At 37.1% G+C, this 25,818-nt stretch overlaps 1 protein-coding gene across 3 annotated transcripts in view; it reads right to left on the reverse strand.

The window, feature by feature from the left end:
* Positions 1–582: 582 nt before the first annotated feature.
* PRKD1 (protein kinase D1) overlaps positions 583–25,818 on the reverse strand; it is a 299,064-nt gene continuing 273,828 nt past the window's right edge. For all 3 annotated transcript variants that reach the window (XM_033109340.1, XM_033109339.1, XM_033109341.1), the window contains 5 exons: positions 20,743–20,904; positions 20,099–20,197; positions 18,869–19,136; positions 2,360–2,445; positions 583–1,563 (listed from right to left, as the gene is read on the reverse strand). In XM_033109340.1, the coding sequence (XP_032965231.1) occupies positions 1,345–1,563; positions 2,360–2,445; positions 18,869–19,136; positions 20,099–20,197; positions 20,743–20,904 (834 nt within the window). In that variant the 3' untranslated portion in view covers positions 583–1,344. The remainder of the gene's footprint in view (positions 1,564–2,359; positions 2,446–18,868; positions 19,137–20,098; positions 20,198–20,742; positions 20,905–25,818) is intronic.

Raw genomic sequence — 25,818 nt, forward strand, 5'->3', positions numbered from 1 at the left:
CAGACAGTGCTGTGTAAGCTGGTGCATTGTCATGATGCAAGAGCCTGAATTGTTGGCGAAAAGTCCAGGTCATCTATCTTTTTCACATAGCCTTTCCAGCACTTCCAAATAGTAAACTTGGTTAACTGTTTGTCCAATTGGTACAAATTCATAATAAATAATCCCTCTGATATAAAAAAAAAGGTTAGCAACATTGTTGCAACAAGTTTGTGACCTTAATTTTTACACCTCATAGAATAAAACTGGAGCCATTATTCTAATACATCCCTGGCTTCATTGACGAAATCAGGAAGCTACACGGAGACTGCTATTTGCAATATTCTTACTTATGCCTCCAAGTATCCTGTTTGGTTTTGGTCATTTTTCTTTGAAAGCTTTCTTTTCTGTTGGAAACTAGATGACATGCAAGACCGAATGCCTTCACTACACTTAAAAACATACTTTTATGACTTCAGAGTAGCTAAAGCTAAATTCTAGACCATGAGAATTGTTGGTCTTTTTGAGCAGATACCCATTCCTTATTGGCCTGAAAAACACTAGTGTGAATTATAAAAGAAAATAATTCAGTCCAATGGACATATATTTTGACAAGAATATTTATTTGTAATCGAAAAATACACAAAGGTAAAAGGTTGCTTAACTGCTGGTTTTTCAGAGTACAGCAGGGTTTCATAAGAAAGGGGGAAATATATCTGCTATATATGGCAGTTTACATTTCTAAGGCATTTAGGCTTAAGAGTATGTGGCCTAGGTGCATTTACTTGAGTTTAAATACACGGAGGCACACCAGGCAGAAAAAGGATTTGAAACTATACAGTAAAAGTCTCATGCATTTGTGTGTTAGGATTGTATATCCGCCCCCATCCATCTTCCCCATCATTCACTTTTTCCACATGAGTTTTGGGGCTGTTCATAGAACACTGGCAATAATCTACTCTTCAAGAGTTGGCTTATAACAACAACACCGATGGGACACACAGAACAGAACTATTTCATGGACAGGTTCTGTAGACTCTTACCAACTTGAGGCTCCAGTAAGAAAAACACTGATTTGCAAAGGCACAGTGGAGACAAGTTTAATGCATTAAATATAACATGAATCATTCACAATAACAAGTTTAGTGTTTCAGGGAACTTTTGTTAATACAACACAGTTGGTCACACAAAATACAAATGCTTCTGTTGATTTGTCTTGGCAACTCAGATACATCAACAGTGCTAACAGTTTAACAGCTTTGTTCTCATCTGACAGAAAATAATGGCAGTTCTGCAAGGCAAATGTTAAACCTGACCGTATGTATTTATTAATTCCACAGTGTTTTGACAGCTTATAGGGGATGGAACTCAGAGGATGCTGACACGCTCACTGAGGGCTGTCATCTCTGTTTCTTCAGTTTCAGGACTGTCACTGTGAGTAGCACTTGGATTGATCAGGTGTGTGGGGTACGGCAGCCCCTGCTCTCCTGCATATTGTTCCCACCTCAGGTCATCACTTTCATGGGTGATGTAGCGTTCCCCGATTTTGCATTCCAGCTCTCGTAAATCTAACCAGGTCTGATAATCCTGATGAAGAAATTCCAAAATATTACCATAGAGATGATTAATACTCATTAAAACACCGTTCTGTAAGTTGTCAGTTCCCACCATTGATGAGTTACCCTTTTTCCTTCCACACTTAACAGGGCTGTGTCATTCATCAGGCACCCTGAAGTGACAGTATCAGCACCAAAGCCATCCTATTTGCCTAAATTTTGCAAACGCATACTGCTTACATGATATCATGCATTGAAGGGTGGGCAAGAAAGGCTTGCAGCTGAGCAATTAGAATGTTGGTATGCCTCTGAGATTTAATGACTACAAATAAACCTTTAGTGTTTCCGAGTACCATTTTTCTAAACTTTAAGTTCCATGCGAAAATAATAAATATTTAAGAGAAAGCAAACAGTGCATGACCAGATGGGCAACTACTTGGACATTTATCAGGACAGCACATACACATGCATTGGAAATCTGGTCCTTGGAGTTTTGTTATGACGCCTAGAGTTTTTGGTTTTGGTTTTCAGTTTTGTGAGTTTGTGTGCGTGTGTGTGCACGCGTGTGCAAGTGTATGTGTGTGTGTCCGCGTGTGTGCGCATGTGTGTATTTGTGTGTGGTGTGTTTCTCCTGTCAAATTTTCCTGGTAGAGAGATTTAGAAACACTAAATTGTTATTAAATCCTAAAACTGTATGCATTTTGGCAAATTGATATTAAAATTATACTTTTAAAATACGACAAAAGATTTTTATATACAGTACCAAAAATCTTACAAATATTTAGAAGCTCATCTGATTGAGAAAATATCCAGTGGTTGATTTTTACCTGTAGCCAAGGATGACTCAAGGTCTTATCCACGCTGTAACGCTTTCTCATTTTTACTTGCAGCAAGTTATTGATAAGATCAATAGCTGAAAAAAAAATTAATTGTTGGTAAAAATAGATGACAAATCTGGAACATATGCAGAATTTGCTTACAGATTAATTCACAGTTAATACAGCCTAGTGATATTAGGCACTAGAACCTCAAGAAAATTTGTCTTGAGAATTCTAACACTGGTTTTCATTTTAGTTTGGATGCTGAAAAATAAAATTGGAAACAATTGTGGAGGAAAGAATACGACTCTTTTGTGTGTACGATCTGAATTTCTCTTGGTTTATTCTTTAACATATTTGTCTAAAGTTTTATTTAAATATATACTATTCAAATATATCTTGTGCTAACAGCAAGGTAAAACTAATATTCAAGAAAAAGCATTTACTAATTTTGCTATAAAATGTGATTAAAGTCTGAATACACATAATGGGCTTCATAGTCTTAAATTAAATGAGACATCTAGATGCCATATTTAAAAGAAAAAATATAAAGCATAACATGGGCCAGGACTCGTTATAAACTTAGAGCCTAAAAACCAACTGCCCACCAGGAAAACACTTCTGTCTCTTTCACTGTTATAAAAATATGAATTAACTCCCCAACTTTCCCATCCACCAAGTCTGAATCAGGCGGCTTTAACTTGATTGTTTGGTTTACTTCAACCTGTATGGACCTGAAAATACAGATTGTCACAAGAGTTCAGAGGCCACCTGGAACAAAGATCCATTCATTCAATCAGAATGAATCAGAATCCTTCTCACTATCAGGCAAAGGGAAAAAGAATTTCTACAGTCTTTTGGTAACCTAGAATTGTCTGTCTCGGATACTAATATTCCAAATAATTGCCTACACAAAAGGGCTATAGAATCTAACACCTAAGAATTCTTTGATTGGAGACAGTAAACACAACAGCACACATTTAACTGCCGTCTGCACCTATACACTCTTGCTTTAGCTCAGATACCTTAGGAAACACAGGACTTAGTACAATTTCAAATTCCCAACGTGTGTTCTCAGAAAGGTTCTGAAAGCATAGCTCTCTCAGGGAACTGTCTATTGGGCATGGGCTTTCAAACATCCCTTCCCATGATTTACTCACTGGTGAGTAGAGTGCAACCTGCATTCTTGCTGCTGTGAAATCACAGAGCAAAAATGGACGATCAGGGGTGAAGGAAGAGCGTATGTGCTACTGTAAGCCTGCCGCAGCATTACGCTTCCCCGACACTGCAGAAAATAAACACGTGCTCTCAATTCACTCACTCTGCTTTGAATTCTGTAATTAGGAAGGGAGGAGTACAGTAACTCAATGAAAGGTCTGGTTTGTGCCCAAATGGGCCCCCACAGTGAACCACATGGCCTAACGGGGAGGGAGGCACTGAAAGGGGAGAAACTAGAAGGGTCTGCAGGGAATGGAATACGTGAAGATGAAACTTGGTCTGATGAATGAAGCCCACAATCCCAAGTTTCACTACAGCCACGGTACCCAGGGGACCAAAAAAAGCACAGCAAGACAGTTACCAGGACCTCCACGAGAGAAGAGTTTAGACCATAAGGAAGGAATTAGAGGGAATACTCGTGTGGCTAAATATGTGTATGTGTGTATTTATAAACACATTTTGTGACTCTTTGCAGCAGAAAACAGACGTAATTAACTATTAAATGTTGGAACCTATAGTTAAATACTGGGAACAAGGTGTTACTGAGAAAATAGGTGCATCATTAGTGTTTGAGGCTCCATTCTGCATGTCACTGTTTCTAGAACTCTTAAAATATCCTTTTTATTAATTAACTCTCATACAGTCCGGCATTAACTGTACCCTCCAATTGCCTTTCACTAAACCCATTTTTAAAAGAACTACTAAAGTGGCTTTTTTTTTTAACAACGTTCTCTTGATTGGCCATTTTCCTCACATGTATTCTCAATCATTCATTCATCTGTTCCTTCACTAAATATTCCCTAAGGAATTACTGTTGGCAATTATTTAGGGAATAAAAAGATAGCTTACTCCCTGAAAATCTCCCAATCTAGTTGCAAAGGCAAAAAGTACATACATATGTGTGTGTGGGTGTGTATGTGTGTGTGTATGTGTATAAAATGACAAAGTGCACCATTTTGAATCTTTGACCTTTAATTAATGTCCTATTCAAAGAAATAGTTAGCTCACCATGACTTTACCTCAACATTTCCGCATTCAAAGACTTTTCTCAATGTGATGTGATTCCCTCTTATCCTAGGGACTAATCCTTTTAGTTTTCCACCACTTCCAAACTGAATGACCTGCTATGTATTACATTATTAAGAAACTTTTTTCAGAATAAGGCTTAAACATATGGCTTGATGACTCTATCACAGATCATACTCCAACTGCCATGCCTATTAATTATTCTTTGAACAGGCTGATAAACAAGCAATGTTTCCTCCTAGGAGTATCCCATCCAGTGAATATGTTATCATCTTCTCCAAAGCTGTTATGGGAGAGTTTCTCAAATGTTTTATTACAGTCAAGACATATCAGTCCTTGGTATTCTCCATCCTACCAAATAAGATCTGGCAATCCTATTTAAAAAGAAAATATAATTATCCTGGACTAATAGATTCTAAGTAAACTAATATTGACTTTTAGTCATTTCCTTCTCAGTACCAAGATTTGTGTAAATGTTTGCAAACTATTCAATCACTCATTCTAGAATTTAGAATTTTGTCAAGAATAAACGTAATGTTTTTTTGTTGAACGATTTCAGTATTCATCCTTTCCCCCCCTTTTGAAATACAGAAAATTTGGCCTGTGTGAAGTATCCTGGCATAGCTCTCATTTTATGTATGATTTTTTTTTCAAAATTACCCACGATGACTCTAAAAGCACCTCTGTTAGCTTCTTCAATATGCAGCATATCCAGTATTGTAGTGTCATTGTGGAGCTGCCATTGAGTGTCTTCTTTTCATATCCCCATTTCCCCAAGGTCTAACCCCCAGCAGAGATGGATAATGTGTGTGTGTAAGAGACATCCTAAGGAAGGGGGAAGCCAGTAGCACAGGAGCAAAAAAAATAAATAAATAAAATAAAGACTAGTAAAACAGGAGTAGTCACAACAATCCGAGAAGCTACCTGGCAATCAGAAAACAAGACCAAATTGGGTCTCAACTCCAGTTCCAAAATGCAACATGAGTGAGAATTGGGATCTAGAGGGAACATGGCAGGGCTTGCCTTTGAAACTGTGGCACTGGATAGGGGGAGGAGGAGAGACAGTGGGAAAGACAGATATAAAATTGGGCCATTCTGTGAATTTCTCTCAAATGCAAAGCAAAGGGGAAAGGGAATATGGTCTGGAAGTGAGAAACAGGAAGGAAAGAGGAGAACTGCAGCAGAATGGGAAGTAAGAAGGAAAGGCTGCATGCTGGCCCATCAGCATAACAGGACTCTGGTGCCCAAGGGGAAGGGGGAGGGGAAGAGGAGTGCAGAAACTCCAGGTTTTCCGGAGCTCCACAAGGATCTGGCGCTCATGAGGAAGGGATATTTGGGGAAGCAGAGAATGAAATTTCTGGTACCGTTACTCCTTCCACAGCCATAGCAAGAGGTATATATCCACATTACCTGCCTTTCATGAGGTGAGGTTTATTGCAACACAAGTGCTGGTCTCTCTGCAGTTTGGGGCACTAAGCAGATACCATTTTAAACAGCTGGGATTGGGCTAGGGCCAAAGTGTGCAGGAAGTAAGAATCCTGTTTTCTCTTGGGTTATACTTTCTGTTTCATACCCTCCTGCCCTTATTTTCACAGATGGACACTTTCCCTCCTCTCTCCCTGAACAGGAGTAAAACAGACAGTGGCTGGTTCCTCCTTCTCTTTGCAGTAAATAGGATGGCAACTTTTCATAGAGTGGTAGAATTATTTTCTGATTGTACCTGCCCATTTATTCTGGGAGTTAGCCTTTCTACTATTATTCTGAAAGTTCTGTTCTCTTATTCATCCTTAAACTCAATCCCTTCCTTCCATATTATTAATAAATAGCCTCAAATCCAATCTCTCGGAACACTTTGGATAGCCATGTTGGGGCAATGTGGGAAGTCTTTCCTTTTTCCTTCTTATTGAAAAATTTTAAACAATCACATGGTTCAAATTTTCATTTTTAAAGAATCCCTTATTCCTCATGAGCAAAGAATTTTGTGCTTTCTAAAATGTCTCTAGCCATGGATTAACAGGAATGTTTCTTATAAATTAAAAAGGAAAAGAAAATTTGTTTTTTGAAGTCGATTTTTTTTTTTTTTTGCTACATTAAATTCTTGGCTAACACAGTTACCTTCCTCCTAACTTCCTACACAGCAATTTCTCTCGTTGTCCCATCAGTTGAGAGACTGAAATGTCAAGAAAGAGAAGAGACAATTTTATCAAATGTTCTCTTTTACCATTCTCTTTTACTAGAATGGGTCTTTCAGCAGATGTTGGGTAGCTAAAATTCTACGTGGCCTGTTTGCCAGGTGCCTAAATATATCTGAACAAAACCAAAATTAAATGGTATATGCAGGTGCTGAAGGGCTTTGTATTTTAATATGAAAAGAAATGTTCCATTAGACTGTTAATTGTATGGATTACATTTTCTTCTGGCATCAAAATACAGAATTATCGTTGAAATTGTGGAAAATACATTGCAGTCATTCTCTATTTCAAAGCAAATACCACAACAGATTCTGTGTATGTAGAAGGCTCATTTACATGTGCCATTGCTATGACTAAGCTGAGTGGCATCCAAAGCTTGGAGAAAATCCTCCAAAAAGAACTGGACATATGTGAATACATAATAGGTCCCTTAAGTCACACCTCTCAATCATCTACCATTTCCCATCTTTTACTATTTCAGTATATGCCTGTCTCCCTCTATTATCCCCACTAGATTTTAGTTCCTTTAAGGTCACACAGATTGTATATTCATTTTTGCACATAAGTTTCATACACACTTAAAATAAAACACATCGTTTAATGCGTTAGAAAAATGCTTGTTAAATAGCATTTGGTGAATTGAATATATTCATTAGAAATTTCAATAACCATTTTCTCAGCTCTAAGTTGTAATACCCACATTAAGTGCAATATGGTTTGTTTATATTTTGGCTAAAAATACTCCTGGATGGTAGGAGATCACAACTCTACAAAATGTAACAGAACAGAGGATCAGTGACTTCTATCAGCAAATCAGAATCATGCTGAGACTATGTGCTACACAGATTATGTTTATTTTACAGAAGAGAAATTACCTGTGAAACCCCGAGGCTAACCTGTTTTGTCCAGACACAGTACTTTTTATTTTTTTCCATACTGTCTCTGCCCACCTACAAATTATTCAGGTACAAATTTTCTAATTAGAAACGAGATCAGAACTGTCAGTCTGTGACGAAGCCATCACCTGTCAACTACTGGGCTCTTTGCCTTCTATTTTCTTAACTTTCCATTTGACCTCATCGCCGGTCACAGGGCAGCGCTCAGTACTTCTGCCTTTGGTTTGCTTCACGCTGATGGTAAGTTATGTGTTTATTTTAAAAATCATTTTGCAACCCTTCGCATACCAGCTCTCAACCCAGCAAGTGGTTGCCCAGCAACACTAACTGGGACGCTCTTCTCAGGGGCTGAAACCAAAGGCTGCTGGAAGCAAACAAGGCCACTGGAAAGCATCATCTCATTCGTTCCCAAGCTAACTCCCGCAATCTAAAGAAGTGCAAAACCTTTAGTGACTCAAGTAGATGTCTTTCGTTTTCCAGTTCTTTCCCCTGTAGAAAGTTACTTTGTAAATGGTTACTCTTTTGTTCTACATTCAATTTCATTGCCTCTTGAAGACCAGCAACAATTTAACAATTTTGAAAATACTGAGTTGTTTAAACACAGCATATAGCAGCCCCCAAAGTGACGCCAACTTGATTCAAAATTCAAAGTAAAAATCAAAATGTATTTATATTATTATTATTTTCATATGATGTTCAGTAACATCTTTCATTCTTATTGCACATTAATAGTGTTTGTCGAATTGTTTTTTTTAATGCTAACACTCAAGCCAAAGGTTAAATCAAAATTTTTAGGGGAAAATCTTTAAAGTTAAGTGAAAATCTTTAGGGGAGGTTATTGGCAGTTTTAGAAGTGCCTCAGGTATTTCTAACATGTGCAGCTAGGGTGGAGAATAATGTGCTAAGGAGTGTTTCTCAGACTTTTACAGGCATATGAATCATCCAGGGATCTTAAACTGAAGGTTTAGATTTGGTGGGTCTGGGGTGACCTGAGAGTCTGTATTTTAATGTCTCCCAGGCAGAGTCTTAGACCACATTTTGAGTAGCAAGGGGCCAGAGGTTTGACATTGAAAGTAGTTCACAACTGGTTCAACATTTCCCAAAGGGCCCCTGAATAAATGGATGTAAACATAGACAAAGGTATCTAATCATAGAGAAAGGTGTCTGTCCTTAGCCCCACCTTGTTCGGTTTTCTGGAAGACACAGAATGGTTTCTGGATAGCCTCTGCTCAGAAGATGCCGACAGGAAAAGCAAACAAGTTGCATTACACAAATAAGTTCCAAAATAACTATAATTCGGAGCTATGGGCCATACTGGTAAGACAGCATTTAACAGGGACAAAGAAACTAAGTCCTTTATTTAGGTCCCATCTCACCCCCTCACCCTTCCCACCCCCGCACCCCGAGAAAGGTCTAAGTACAGAACTGAAAAACCTGGCTTATCAACAATATGCATGAGTAAACATTCAGGGATCCAAATTCACAGTAAACTCAACATGAATCTACTTATTGTCTCCAAATCAAATGTTATGTCATGTCATGCTAAAAGAAAGGTATTCTTTATAATGAGGGAAATGGTGGCATCATGTTACTCTTAGACTCATTGAACCTTGAGTCAGAGCAATTTTGAGGTTTGATTTTGGGGGGTAAAAACACATAAGCAAAGAGGGGAGTGTTTAAACCAGAGTGAACAGGAGGGAGACTGAAGGAAAAACTGACTGCCCAGGAAAAGAGAAGGCTCAGGGTGATATGATGGCTGCTTTCAAACCTCTGAGATAAGCTTTGATTTGGAAAAAGGATTGGGTTTGTTCTACCAGTAAGTATAAACAGAGACATTTTGCTCATCTGTGCTAGGGTCAAATTATGAAGAAAGAGTGCTCCTCGTGAAATTGTTTATTTTCTATTATTGGAGCAATTTAAGAATATTCTGGATAGCTGCTCAGTGGATTGGTACTTCTGAGCAGTATAGAGGTTACATAAGATTTTTAACATCTTGTATTTTGAAATATTCTGTTGTCACTGTGGAAGAAAGCAAACTTACAGAATATTTAAACTTTGTAGTTCTTCTACCCTGACATCTCCACATATATTCAGATGTCATATTTTAACTCAACTATGATAGATATTCAGAAGTGAAATTTTAATTTTATAATTTGGATATATAGGAAACATTTCAATTTTGGGGGTAAATAAACAGCCAATATTTGAGCACTTATAATACCAATGCTCTTGCTAAAATTTCTTTTATCAGTTTCTCTCTACAAATTATTTATTAGAGAAAAACTCCATTAATTGTATTATCAAAATAAATGATTCTTTTCCTGGTGGAACATCTTTTTTAGATATTAACTCTTTTGGATTTTGAAACATGTATGAAATATGCATCCATGTATGTATACACACGTATATTTAAAAATTCACTCTACTAGTAGATATTATTTAAATCATTGTATACCTTTGGCTCATAATTGTAAAGTTCCTTATTACTGAGCAAAACGTATGTTTCTTTAAAAATATTAATTTAAGTAATTCCAGAATTCCAAGTAGAGACTGTTTAAAATGTTAACCCCCAGTGCAAGTTCTGACCCACAAAACAAGACCTAGCCGGGCAATCAGCTCTAACACGTCTTTTGGAGCAAAAATTAATATAAGACCTAGTATTATATCATATTACATTACATTATATATTATATTATATTATATTATATTATATCCAGTCTTATGTTATAGTAAAATAAGACTGGGTCTTATATTAATTTTTGCTCCAAAAGACACATTGGAGCTGATTGCCTGGCTAGGTCTTATTCTCGGGGAAAGTTGGTAATTCACTTTAGTTGACCAATTGTAATAGAATTTCCTGGAGCCCAGTCAAGTGTTTTTAAGCAGTTCACTGGCTAGTCCCCTCGCACCTCCTCCATGATGTTATGTCTGACAGTGGTGCTAATATGTTGACAAATCAATGTATTCATTAATATTCAGCAGGCTTGCTAGATCTGCAGGCCTTGTAAGCTGTTACAAACACAGTTTAATTATTAAAATGACAATTGTCTCTCTTTTGTTTCTGATACCATTGGATTTCTGGGTCTCATCTACCCGAGGCTCATTTTCAATGAGGTTATTTTTTGTTTTGAACAATATGTAGTGAAAGAGGGACCTACAGCTGGTTTCTTTTCATGGCAAAGTGCTACTTCCAACTTAAGTGTTTAGTGTTCTGGAACACTGTTGGATTCTGAAAACATACCATGTGGTAATGGTGCTAGGCTTTTATTTAGCTTTGCTTTGTGTTTGTACTGGCTGTATTTTTCATTTCCAATTTCTGGGGGAAAAACACACTTGTGACCAATTTTATTTGAATTTACCACAATGAAAGGCAAAAATTGCTTGTAAAATAAAGTTTAGACTCTCTGATAAATTTAGTGGTATATTATTATGGCCATTCTATGCCTCAAGATGCCATATATTCTACATTATACATAAATGTCAGCATAGGACTGTGACCAACTGGAAGAAAAACCTATGGCTGTACTTATCAGGGAAAGGCAGAGGCAGAAATACTACCCCTGAGATTGTGGAAGTGCACAAGTGGAAAAAAACCTACGTCACTATTGCACCATGACAATTTGATAATTGTGAAGACAAGCTATAGGATTAGTGCAAGGGCATTTCCTTTTTTTCTCCTTTTTATGTACAGTATGTCAAGGCTGCGTGTCTGATCTTAATTCTTGATAATACAAACTAACCATATGTCTCTGAAGCTGAGCAGTAACATCACAGCAGGTGAGTTGAGAATAGGTGCTTCTTCAGACTTCACCTGTGAACACAGAAAATGATCTCTGTCTGCGGGGGTCGAGGCTCACTGTGAGACAATTTCCGAGGTTGCCTCTGTGTTGATTACTGCCTGCTTGCCTCCCTAATGGCATATAAAGGAATATCAAAACTCTAAAGGATAAAACAGTAATTTCTCTGGTGATCTTCATGGTCCATTACTAACCTTCCTCAGATTTACCATGTATCCCTAATTGAACACATCAATTCAATTTGATGATGGAAATACACCTTTATTCTAACAGATGCTTTCCCATCGCTATAGAATTGTCATCGTTCTCCTGGTAAGATGACTTGCACGGAAGCAAATTACATCTCACTTTCCCAGCTATAGAATCCATGTCATCTAGTTCTCTGTGTCACTTCTCTTCTTCCTCTAAGAATAAACGCTTGAGAAAACAAGAGCTGTCTAATAAAGTCATATATAAAAAAGAAAATTTAAGATGTGTATTATGATGTTGTGCAACTAAAGGAATGTAGGAAAAGAGAATTCATTTGACTTTCCCACTTGAAAAATCTCCTTTGTGTGGGTACAGACAGGTTTAGAGATTTAAAATTATATCTTCTTCATCTGTTCAGGCACAATGCGAAGATTGGTGTTATAGAAAAGGAAACACAACCCTCTAGCTCTTCAGTGAATAATATTCATATGTAGAATATTATATGTATGTTTATATATTTAAAATGTTAGGCAACTTTTAGGCCAAGCATGAAAGTACTGAAGTTATACCAAAGGTTGTACGCCGTTCATTCCTGGAGGCTTTTTTCTCTCCATGCACTTTTGTTTATTTTTATTATTTTTTTATGAAAGTGTCATATGCACCTTATAAAAAAAAACTAAATCAATCAGTAAGAGATCTCAATAAAAAATAAAAACCTCTCATCTCATTAGATCCACTCTCCAGAGATGACCTCTTTTAACTATTTAAAAAATTTCTTGTGATTACTTCTATAACTTTAGACAATAAACAAAGTATCTTTTATTCTTTTATTCTTGACTCAGTAACTTTAAAACAACACTATTCAAAGAGTGGTCTGTGGATCAGTACCAGCACGTTAACTATTTACTGGTTTGTGATGGGATAAGTATAGAAAGTGAGACTAAGTATTTGAAAACTTTTATAACATTTTGACATTGCTGTCACATTTTTATTATATCTTATTATTTATTTAAAAATTATAACAAAATAAAACTGGCCCTTTACTACTGACAATTTGAAAAGAACAACCTTAAAAAAAATAAAACAAACATTGACTCCTTTTCATTAAAGAAAATGAATCATTTCACTCCAGTTTTCTCTACCATATTGACCTCCATCTCCCAAGTTAAGTTATAGTAAATTAATTTGGTGGCCACCTTTGCAATTTAGAACAGTGCCTGGTACACAACATAGGATGTATATACACACATATATGTAACATTTACTAAAAAGTATTAACTCATGATTAAGTCATGTACTGAATCTTACACATAAACGTGTAACTTCCTCCATTCACGAGGCAGAATCCCATGTGAACTCCATGGAAGTTACGGCTCTCACAGCTCTCTTCATCAATTCTTGGACGCCCTCATTCTCAGCGTTGTAGAAGTTTCATTATTTACATTCTTTTGCATAATTATAATGAAGTAAGACATGCTGAAGGTTATCTAAAATTTAATATTAGCAAGCAATATGTGCAATAACCTACATACAACTATTATTAATTGATGAACTATTGGATTTTAGCACGTATCCCCTATAGCCAAGAACCTGTTACCCTGTATTATAACCTAAGTGAAGTGTCTAAATCTATGCCCACACAAAGGGAAGTTTTCAAGTTTAAATAGATCCTCTTTTCCTACATTTCCTTAATTGCTCAAAATCATGACACATGTTAGTTACTTCTTTATTACACAACTTTTTGTATTTCCTGGACTTTATATATATTTTTACAAATGAGAGAGGAATTTTATAGTTTATCTACATTTGAATACTAGGAACTTAGTTTAAATTTTTTAAGAGCACTGTCAGCTGTCAGGTCCTTTAGGAGTTCCTGAATTTAATTTTAAATAATTCCTTCCTAATGAACCAGGGCTCTGGAGCAGTGTTTTTCAAAGTTGGTCCATGGACTTACATTCCCAGGGCGCACCACAGCTGATTATGGGGGTGGAGCCTGGGAGTTTCCGTTTTTAATTAGTTCCTCTGATTAACGGTCAACATGCCAAAGTTTAAACTGCCTGCCTTGCAAGCATTCCTGTATTACGACTGTTAGTTTTTCCATTGCCCATTTTGAAGCTCTACACTGCTGGTACTTCTTCTTTAGTCACAGATTAAGTCTTGCTTGCAATTTTTTTTGGGGGGGCAATATATAGCTGTAATTAAATATGTGTTTAGTTACACACACACACACACACACATATATAACTTCACATAGTTGTAGTTATATATATGTGTGTGTGGTGTATATAACTAAATACAAATACACAGATAGATAACAGATCATGTAAAGTGATTGGGAAATAGAAAGTGTTCAGTATATTTAAGCTAATATAGTAATGTCAATGTGTTGAGCTTTCCAGTGCAATCTCATTTAATACTTAAAATAATCCAGTGAGTTAGGAATTTCAGACAAGAACACTGAGACCTACAAGAATAAGTAACTTGGATGAGGTCCCCAAGACTCGTAAGTGGAAGAGCTCTCAACTCAGGTCTTTATCACAATGTAATCCTGTTTCCCTGTATTTTCACACATTATTAAAATAGTGTGGCTACTCTAGCTCTAAGCTAGTGAAAGCATATTAAAAATTTAATATGACAGCATGGCTAAATTCATTAGAAGGATAATCAAGAGACTGTAAAAGCAGTGAGTTAGAACACCTACCTTGGAGCCAGATGACAAGATTTGTACCTGGGCCCACCCACGGCAAGCCTACACTGCCTCATCTTTAAAATGGAAACAATACAAGTATCTACTCAAAGGTTGGGGATGATTAAATGAGTTCATATATGAAGTATTTAAAGTAGTGCTTGGCTATAGTGTAAATGCTGTAGAAGTGTTAGCTATGACTATCATTTTCTTTCAAAATTTCTTTTTACTATCTCCATTTTTCCTATAACATTTGCGATGTCAAGTTTTCCTCAAATTTTCTTTCAATTTTCAAATTATACCTTGATTTGCAAAACAGACCCCCAAACCAAACAAAAAAAAAAAAAAAAAATCATCCCTATCTTTATAATGTTCATCTGCGAATACTTTTGTGTTTGTTTTTAGACTACTATCTTTTCCCTGCAGGAACTTCCCGTCTCCAACATGGGATGATGGAGGGGCTCTCCATCATCTATATGGCCAATCAGAGCCAGGCGGTGACTGTGTGATTGCTCCTAGGGTATTATGGGATTGAAGCATAGCCAATCAGTGCCCCTTTCAGAGACTCTATGGCTACTGAGGGGTGATTACTCTTTTATTCTGAGATCATGTACAATGAGCATCATGTAAGCCTACAATTGCTGGGGGATCACTCTGAACCACATGAAGAGTCCACCTGAGAAGGAAGCCATCATAAAGTAACGCTGAGCTGAGACATGGAGAAATGTGACACTTTTCCCCAGCTCTCAGTCAACAGGACCCAGATGAATGAGGTTCACCTTTGAACTTCCCAGCTGTGTAAGTCAATAAAGTATCTTCTGCCTCCGTTGGCTAGAGATATGTTTCTATTATTTGCACACAAGAATCCTGATTAATTCAGTGATAAATTATTAGTAAGCATTTCTCTAGAATGCCAGTACTTGGCTTATTATATTATCACAACAAAAATAATGAGTTTAAAATATTCCCTGTAGGTTCCTAAATAATAAACCCTAAGAAATAAATACCCTTTGTATTTAGTTATATGCATGGTTTACAATGCATGGTTTAAAGAATGAAGGCAAACGTTTTCAAATCCAAGCCCTACCACTGTGTGACCTTAAGGTAAGTCACTTAACCTTTATAGAGACTAAAACATATTACTTATTAGAGGATTGGCATGAAGATCAAATGGCACGATGGCAGCTCAAGCAGTCCGATATATAGTATTACATCGTATCAGGTCCATGTCTACACTAACAGAAAAATATGCATGATAAAGAAATTTTTTCATTCTGACACATCTATGTATGCTACAAAGACCTACAGCTTTCTCTTTTCTTTTGCTTTTTCATGCCAAGAAAGAAAATACAATTAACAATATGTCTGAAGAACACTTGGGAAACATCCGTATGCATATAATTTCTAAAATTATACAATCAATTTTTGGTTTTCTGCCAGAGCAATTGCTTAGCTTAGTGTTCCGCTGTTCTCCCCCTAAATCCAAATCCTTGGCTCACCCACACCTGCCTTTACAAATGCTTTTCACATCCTTTATCTCATTCAGTCTCTATTACCACCTCATTATGTAGGCAGAAATCATTACCTTGTTTTACAGATGAGGAACTGAAGTTCAAGAAAGGTAAGTGATAGCTATTTAGAATAGCAGATAGGACTGTATCTCATACCGCTTGGCTGTTGATTTTTACTTTTGACTGAAGTGCCTAAATTTTTATTTCCATGTATCTGGATTCTTAGTGGTTCTGGTGCTGTTTAAAGTATCCTGAGATTGAAAGTTTACTAATGTCAGTTGTGATCACCCTTTGCTAGATACTAGTTTGGTTACGTATTTATCAGATCCTATGTGTTTAAAATGATTTGGTACCAGCAGCCTCTGTTATAACTTCTAATCAGGGAATTACATGTTCTCAACAAGATAGTGGGATAGAATCTGGGCCTGTAACTGCCTCAGCTAGTATTATGACGTAATTTAACTTTTCTTTGTGTTCAAATATTAGCTTTGCTCACACACTAACAGGTAACTCATTTGCCATTCAGATCATTGACTGGCAAATAGAATAACTCCTGTGTCTCAAAGGCAAGAATGAACCAGAGGAAGATACTGAGAAGAGAGACCAGTTAATTCCCAAACTGATACGTGAGACATTTGGAAAAGTGAGGGTTCTACGTCAGCTGGTCCCCACATCACTTTGAGTGGAGGGAAATTTTGTGTTTAGACTTATCTATAGGCAAGTAAAATGTGTACTTCCTGGTTAAATATAAATGCCTCTTGAATTAGAAAACGTAATTCCCTCTTTCTGAAACGCCGTCTTTCTTCTTTTCCATTCTTTAGTGACTGTCTTAAGTTACATCTCCTCTGAAAATGAAATTCCGACTAGTCAAGTCCACAGTGATTTTTCATCCTTTGACCTTGGAGACCTGCTTTTACCTAGCTAACAATTCCAGTCAACAAATGATCATTTTCCCAAATTCATGTAACTCGTCTGCCCAACAAGCTTTCAAGTTCTTTGAAAAACATTTTGTTTTGTCCGTTACTTGCATATCACTTAAGATGTTATGTATATGGGTTTCCCCACAAGTTTCTTGAGCTACTGATATCTATGTTTCTAGTCTTTATTACCAGTGATGATTAAACATTCATAATCCAGAGCTATTCATTTCTCACCTAAATAGTTTATATTTACATACAAGGCCAGCACATTTCCATGTTCCCAGAGGGCACCATTTGTTCCACTACTTCAAGAAAAACACTACTCCAAGAAAAAAAAATTAAAATGTGAAGGTTATTTTCCTGAAGTTCTATTCCTGAATAGCAGGAAAATATCTGGTTTCAGAGATAGTCCAGATTTGCACTAGAGTAACAACATCAAGTTAGTTTACTGGATTTCTGGATTGAAGGTATCAGATATAATGGTTAAGCATATTAAGAGGTAACATTTTCTAACATGGGTACTGGTCACGAGGTTATTTGATAATTCCTTCTTTTCTGCCTCTTGAAAAAAGAATTACACTTCACTTTTTGCCTCTGTTGAATTATCCTAAATATTTCATTAGTCTTTTGGCTACGTGATAGTTCTTTTGTAGGTCACCGATTCTTTAAGATATATCCATCTAACTGTGGCTTACAACTAATTGATGATGCTAAAAGTTGTTGCTAATAGTAACTCAAAGCCCTGATGATGAATGGCTCTTGCCATTTAATACTAACTGTAGTCTAAGAACTTAATTACATTCTTTTTTGATTTCTGCACCATCACATGCACGAACAGGTATCAAATAGATGTTTAGCTATCAATGTATTCACCTTTTTAAATGGTCAAAAATCTGAATAAACTTAGAACTAGATGTCTGAAAACTAAAGAAGCAGCAGAACTAATGGTTTAAAAATGTATGCTCAGATGGTCTGGGTATAAATTCCAGCTCTGTCACTTACTAGCTGTGTGATTTTGGCCTGTAGTGTCACTTCTTTTGCCTCAGTGTTCGCCCATGATATGTAGGTATAACAGTAAAACCTATTTTACAAGGCTTTTGTGAGAATTAAATAAACTCCAAAGAATATTCACTGAGGAACTTCTTTCCAAACCATCCTCTGCCCTGACTGCCCCTGCCACTTTTAGAACTACTTCTCTTTGAGAAGGAAACACTTATTAAGAATCTAACTTTAGGGGCGGTGGTTTAGCGCATTTGGTTAGAGTGCGGTGCTTTTAACAACAAGGCTGCCTGTTCGATCCCCGCATGGACCACTGTGAGCTGTGCCTTCTACAACTAGATTGAAACAACTACTTGACTTGGAGCTAATGGGTCCTGGAAAAACACACTTAAAATAAATAAAAGCAGCAAAAAAAAAAAAAAAAAGAATTTAACTTTAAATAATGCAACACTGCCAAGGTAACCTACCCTAAAACAATCATCAGAGATACATGGGTAAGATATATGTAAAGATTATCTAATACTGAACAAATAGAAATAACCCAAAAATGTAATACCAGGGAAATGACTAAATAAAAATCATACATGCTCTAATGTCACGCAAAGGAAGTCAGCACACAAAGAACTTGTTATATTAATATATGTAATATGATCATTAAAGTAGCAGTATCATAAAGTTCTTGCATCCATAACAGATGAAAAATGAGATTAAAAGTGCTTAAGACAGAAACAAGTATAGACTCTTAGTTGTATACTAAGATTAGGCTTAGTAAAGAGTAGGTATTGGCACTATATCAATGTATACATATTTATAAATTCTAAGGAAATATACCACAACATTAACAATTTTACTTGGTTTCATTTACCTCCATAAATGTTTTTCAATTTCCTTATAGTACATGCACATTTCTTCAGAGGACACATTTGGTCTCCATTTCCTTTACTTCTCAATTCCCCTCAATCAATCTGTGTCCCTACGCCAATGGGCAACTTACAATGAGCATTTATCAATTCAATAATTCATAACAGAAACAATAATGTAACACTTAAGTATTAAAACATTCTTTTTGAGTGGAAAAGATTACCTTCGTGAGAGATTTCCTTCCAGGGATTTGGTGGGTACATGAAAGCTGCATTCTGGATTTGGTCGTGTATGTCTTCATCTTCATTAAAAGGGAATGTGCCACTTAGGCTTACATAGATGATGACCCCAACAGACCACATGTCTAGAGAGCGATTATAGCCCTTGTTCCTGAGAACCTCGGGAGCCAGGTAAGCTGGGGTACCCACCACTGATCTCCGGAAAGACTTCTCTCCAATGATCCGGGCAAAACCAAAATCACAAAGTTTCACCTGTTGACAATAATGGTTTTCAGAAATGATAAGGTCACAAACTGTGTGCCTGTGTGTGTCTCAACCCAGGTCTGCCAAAGACAACTATAATACTTTACATATATTGCATGGGCTTATCATGGTAGAAGTAATAGCTGTTTTACATTTTATGTAGTTGAAGACAGTGGTTTATGTACCGATACAAAAAAAAAAACAAACAACAAAGTATGTTTTCATTCACAAAAAGAAAACCTGAACATTTTCCCTTTTCTTCCCCCCCCCAAAAAAAAAACAAGTGAAAAATCTGCAAATATGTCCACTTAAAAGTGGGTAATACTGTTTAACACGGCAGGAAAACATCATGCAAATCAGGGAAGCGATGGACTTAACTCAAAGGCTTACTATAAACAAAGGTTGAAGGATAAGCACAGATGTGGCATGTCATCCACAATAATCCTCAAAATTAGCTCAGCATGGGCACTCAGTTGGGACCTAAAGGTGTCAGGGAGCTAAGGTAGGACAGCCACGTCAGTCAGGTCACTTCAGAGTCAAGATTCCCTTGGGGTGAGCTCCAGTTGTTTCCCATCCTTTTGAAACTTTTGTACTTGTCCCTGAGAACAACTCTGAGCTTGCATGTCCCGCCAGCATTAGAGAGCTGTAAGCATCCCTGGGCCTCTTAAGTGTTCTCACTCTCAGGCCAGTGCTTTCCACATTGGCCTAAGCCTGTCAGTTCTCCAGGCTCTGCACACAATGGAAGCCAACAGGCAAGATGAGAAGGCTCAGGGTGTGTTATTAAGGCAGGTTGGACTGAGAAGCCAGAGTAAAAAAGCCAGTCCCCAAAATATCTGAAGGTAACAAATGGATGAAAATGAACATGTACAATTCGAAATAAATAGAGGTTTTGAGGGACAAGGTGACCGAACACTACAGGGGGGCCAATGATGCTGTCAGCTGGCTTTTTGCTGAGAAGCTTTTATACTTGCCTGAGGGAAAGGATCAGCTGATGCTAGCAACACGTTTTCTGGTTTGAGGTCACAGTGAACAATATTTTTAAAGTGAAGATGCCGCAAAGCCACGAGTATCTATAAAGAAGAAAACCATCAAAATAATTTAGTTGGGTCTATTAGTTTATTTCAAAATGTCTTCTACTAGGACATACATTTAGGCCATAAATAAGGCCAAGAGAAAACTCACAATGAACAACAGTTAAGCTCAAGACAGTTAAACAAGCTAAATGAACATAGCAGTTTCTAAGGAAACTTTCATGGAAAAAGGAGCGTATTATGGTATTCATATAGCAACCAAGACAGGTGTAGATAAAAGAATTCAATATCTAACAGGGAAACCCATTATATTTTCAAAGAACCAGGACTCGGCCACTGTGCATTTTAAAATTTCACGAGTAGTTTTAATACATGGGGCTTCATACATATTACTCATTTAGTACACTGGATTCTAGGTATCAGCTATAAATTACATAATACAGTAAGCTATTGCAACTTTTTTGAGTACAGTTTAGACTTTGGAGGTAGAGACTAAGCAATAAGGCTACGAAGCTGCCGTGAAACAGTGATAACATTTGATATTAAATATTATCTTTTTTTTCTGGCTCTAATTGATTTCTTACCTGAGTAATTAAAAACTTCGTTATGTGCTCTGGCAACCTGCCCTTTTCACTTGACAAGATCATCTCCAGCATGTCTCCATGGAGTTTTTCCATAACAACAAACACTCTTTCAGGCGTCTCAAACATACACTCCAAATTTACAACACCAGGGTGATGAAGGTTCTATTAAAGATAAACAAAGCACTTGAAGAAAATGAGTTTTTTGATACTGTTTGGCAAGCTTACTGATTATACCAAACCGTTCAAGCTTAAAGCTATGGAGAAACCCACACTTAAGATTTTTAACACCTCTACATTCCACATGTGCTGCCTTATATTTTTGAAAATCTAATGGGTCCAAGAAATACATTTTTACTTTCTATGCATAGTAAATTATTTTTTTCTCTGCTAAAAATCCAAGTTCCAGCACTGTGAATTGCTAATTAGGTTTTAATTAGAATACCATATTGAGAGATCTGTAATTTCTTAGGATCATTTCCAATATTAAGCACACTGCCCTAAATAAGCACGCGAGGCCACCTCTACACACTTGGGAGAAATTTAATGTAAAAAAGATGGAATTTGTACATGTAGTACATCTAACTGCACTGATGAAGCACATTAGTCAAAATCTTTTGGAACTGCTCTGCTACTAGAGGTGGCAGTAGTTTGCTATGGAAGCTCTTGTATGGCGTAAAGATCCCCAGGAGAACCAAAAAATAAAAAATATAAACAAAAAATAAAAAATTCTTAAGTCTCTGCTTTGTCCAGGACATCAGGCTATATCAAAGTACTACACGGTTTTCAAGGACTCAATAAATATTTCTACAATAAAGTAATGGCTAATAATGATAGGCTGCATTTGACTTGACATGTTAATTGTCATGTATGTCAAGTAAAATTACTTTTCACATTAGATGGGCCTTTGTAATGAGGCTTACGTTTGAATGTTGGTCTGAGGTTATTGACAAAGCCTTTCATCATTTGACCTTTACTAGTTCTTTTCTGCACACAATAACAAAAATTCCTAATATTAAAAAAAAAGATTATTCCACTTATATTTCAATGAGAAACAGAAAAAAAAAATCATGAACAAAACTACCTAAAGAAAAAAAAAACAACAAAAAGAAAACAGGAACAAACTTAAATGTGCTAACAGCTGAACAGAGAAAAAATAAATAAATGCCTTATTTTAGAAAATGAAACCTGAAATGGCTCACTATTCAGACCTCACAGATGGATGTTGGGTGGTGAGCAGCAGAAGGGGTTGTGGATGAATCTGCATTATAGTCGTCCTCCACGTTGCCCATCAGCAAGGAAATCCTGGCATCGACTGGATATGGAGCCACACTATGGTTGTCAGAAGCTCCCATGATGATAACCTATCTTTCAGGGTATCCTTTCACTATTTGGCAATTTTGATCTCTGCTTCAGATATCTGATTGGTCCTTTTGGTTCTGATGCCTTGGTGACCAATGATGCAGCATAATATGGTCATGAGTAGCAAGTTTCTGAATGTGGTCCAAGAGATGCCTGCACATCTACCCAATGGCATTTCACCTCTAGAGGGCTGACATCATTGTTCCTGAAACTGTTACCTGGTCAGATCTGGCTACATCAGATACTAGGCCTCCAGAGTTATTCTCTCCTGATCAGAGCTAAAGCACATGGAGAGGGGTAGTAGTAACAAAACTCACACTCTCACTACTCTATCTGTCCTAACTGCCTACTAATAAGGCCAGATAGCCAGTTGGCTTTGACCATTATGGGAGTGCCAGATCCTTAGGTGGGAGTCTCTAATGAATCACTACATGTTTCTATTTGATATGCAGTATGGAATACAAGTGATAGCAGTGTTTATATCTGAGCCTGCACCCAGGCTGTCGCATTTCGTTTTTCTTACACCCCCTTCCCTGATAGAGGAGCCACACTAACTGGAAAGACCATCAGCCTCTGGGTGTCCCCGTATGTCAGCGTTCCTCTTTTAAATTAATGATCACAGAGAGTGACATGAGAAATATGGCAACGTGAGGGGTGCTCCTTGATATCTGAGACCCTTGAAGTTACAACAAATTGAACAACTACAATTAAACAAATGATTCCCTACACAACCTACAAAGATGTCTGAGAGATCCGCACATTTAAACATCTGAAGGTGAGTGAATCAGGGCGAACAGGGGAGGGAAAGGAGAAATGCAGAGTTGGGGGCTGTGGGATGCAGCCCGGAACTCACTGCGGTCCTGGGAGAAATACTGAGACTGCAGGTGCACTCTCTGTGGCCCCGGCAATTCTACCTGAGGGATCAGCATATAATACAGTTGAACGAAACGACTGGAGCAGAGACCTCAGGGCAAATACCAAATACAGAAATGCAGTCTAACAGTCCTCACTGCCAGGCAGAAAACAAAGCCATAGAGCCTGGCCACCTGGCCCCAACCTCACACAGCTTGCCTCCCCTGCACCCTCCCAGTGTCAGCAGTAGGCCCCAGAAAAAAAGAGTAGCAGTGTCAGATTAAAGAGCAGAATATCTACAGCCCTGAAAACTGGAGAGACAGTTCCTGAGCAGCAGACTCATAATGTGGCTAATTCCAGTAACAAGGGAGGAGCTAGAGGGGTGAGGCAATTATGGTCCAACTGTTGCCATTACTCAAAGAAAACAAAGCCACAAATACACCAGCACCTTTCCCAGCCCACCCCACCCACACCTTTCCCAGCTGATCGCTGCGGGGGCTCCCAGGGCTGCTGAGACACACAGCTCTGCATCGGGCTGCAGACACAGCATTGGGATTTCAGAGGCTCAGAACCCCATTGCCCACCACATTCTCCCACCAGGGTAGTGCCCTGGAACCAAGACGACCTCGTGACAGAGGAGAAGCCCACTTCCCCAGGAAATCTCCCACCACGTGAGAAGCCAGAAAAGCGTAAGAGAAAAATAAAACGCTACAGAGCTACCTACTGGAAAGCCAAAGAAAGATCTCTTCAAATGCTGCAGAACATATCAACCTGCTGCAGAACTCACTCCCATAGATGCCTAGGAAGGCAAATAATCCATTAATTCACATGAATAACCAAGGTAACCAGACAGCTTAGAAAGAAAATGAAAAATATCCAGAAAATAAAGACACGAAAATATGTGACTTAAATGACAGAGAATTCAAGATTGCAGTTCTGAAAAAACTCAACGAGATGCAAGCAAACTCAGGTAGGATGTTTAATGAACTCAGAAATAAAATCAATGAACAAAATTAATTATTTTAGCAAAGAATTGAAATTTTAAAAAAGAACCAAACAGAAATTCTGGAGCTAAAAAACTCAAAAAAGAGATGAAGAATGATATAGCCAGCTTAGGAAATAGAGGTGACCAGATGGAGGAAAGAATTAGCGATACTGAACATAGAAATCTAGAAATGACGCAGATGGAAGAAGAGAAAGACTTGAGAGTTAAAAGCAATGAAAGAATTCTACAAGAACTTTCTGACTCCATTAGAAAGAGCAATATAAGAATAATGGGTATACCAGAAGAAGAAGAGAGGGAGAAGGGCACAGAGTATTTACTTAAATAGTCAACAAGAACTTCCCAAACCTATGGAAAGAACTGGATCCTCAAATCCAAGAAGCAAACAGAACACCTAATTACCTCAATCCAAACAGGCCTTCTTCAAGGCATGCTACATTGAAGCTGTCAAAAATTAATGACAAAGAAAGACTTCTTAAGGAAGCCACGGAAAAAGAAGATGGTAACCTACAAAGGAAAGCACATTAGACTATCATCAGACTTTTCAGCAGAAACTCTACAAGCCAGGAGGGAGTGGAATCAAATGTTTAAACTATTGAAAGAGAGAAACTATGAACCAAGAATAATATATCCAGCAAAGATATCCTTTAGATATGAAGGAAGAATAAAGACCTTTCCAGATATACAGAAGCTGATGGAATTTTGCACCACAAGGCCTGCATTACAGGAAATACTGAAGGAAGCTATTCGAACTGAAACAAAAAGATAGAAGGATACAAAACTATGAGCAAGATTACTAACAGACAGACAGAAGCAGGAAATGGCAACCCCCTACACAGAATAGGGAACTATACACTTAAACGTAACATAAAGGGTAAAAAAGATAAAAACATAAAAAAAGAAAGACAATTTGCTATTGCAACTCAAAAGTAATTCACAGCATAAACAGGGATAATTTATGGCAACAAAAACATAAAAGGGGAGGGAATAAAGGTCTAAATTTGCAAAAAAGAATGGAGAAAAGACGCATGCTGAAGAAAAAGGACTACTATATATATGAAACTTTCTTTTACATAAACTTAATGGTAACCATTCAAAAAAAGAATAGCATAAAAAAAGAGGAAATAGAGGACAAAATCATAGAATACCACCAAACTAAAATAACAGAAACAGAAAGGCAAAAAAAAATGGAGACACCGAGCTACCAGATCACAAAATATAAAATGACTATAGGAAACTCTCATACATCAATAATCACCATAAATGTAAATGTGTTGAACTCACCAATAAAAAGGCACAGCGTAGCAGATTGGATCAAAAAACAAAACACAACCAAATGCTGCCTCCAAGAGACACATCTCAGGTACAAGACCCCTGTCACTACTGTTATTCAACACAGTATTGGAATTCCTAGCTAGAGCAATCAGAGAAGGGAAAAAAATGAAAGACATCCAAATTGGAAATGAAGAAGTTAAATTGTCAGTTTTTTGCAGACAACATGATTCTTTAAATAGAAAACCCTAAAGACTCCACCAAAAAACTATTAGTATAATAAACAAATACAGTAAAGTTGCAGGATACAAAATCAATGTAGAAAATCCATTGCATTCTAATATACTAACAATAAAATTTCAGGAAAAAAAATGAAAAAACAATTCCTTTTGCAATCACTAGAAAAAGAATAACATACCTAAGAATAAACTTAACAAAGGATGTAAAGGACCTATACACTGAAAACTATAAGACATTATTAAAAGAAATTGAAGATGACACAAAGATATGGAAAGATATTCTGTGTTCATGGATTGGAAGAATCAACATACCGTGTTTCTCCAAAAATAAGACCTAGCTGGACTATTACA

Source organism: Rhinolophus ferrumequinum, chromosome 6 (assembly GCF_004115265.2).
Source record: "Rhinolophus ferrumequinum isolate MPI-CBG mRhiFer1 chromosome 6, mRhiFer1_v1.p, whole genome shotgun sequence".
NCBI lineage: Eukaryota > Metazoa > Chordata > Mammalia > Chiroptera > Rhinolophidae > Rhinolophus > Rhinolophus ferrumequinum.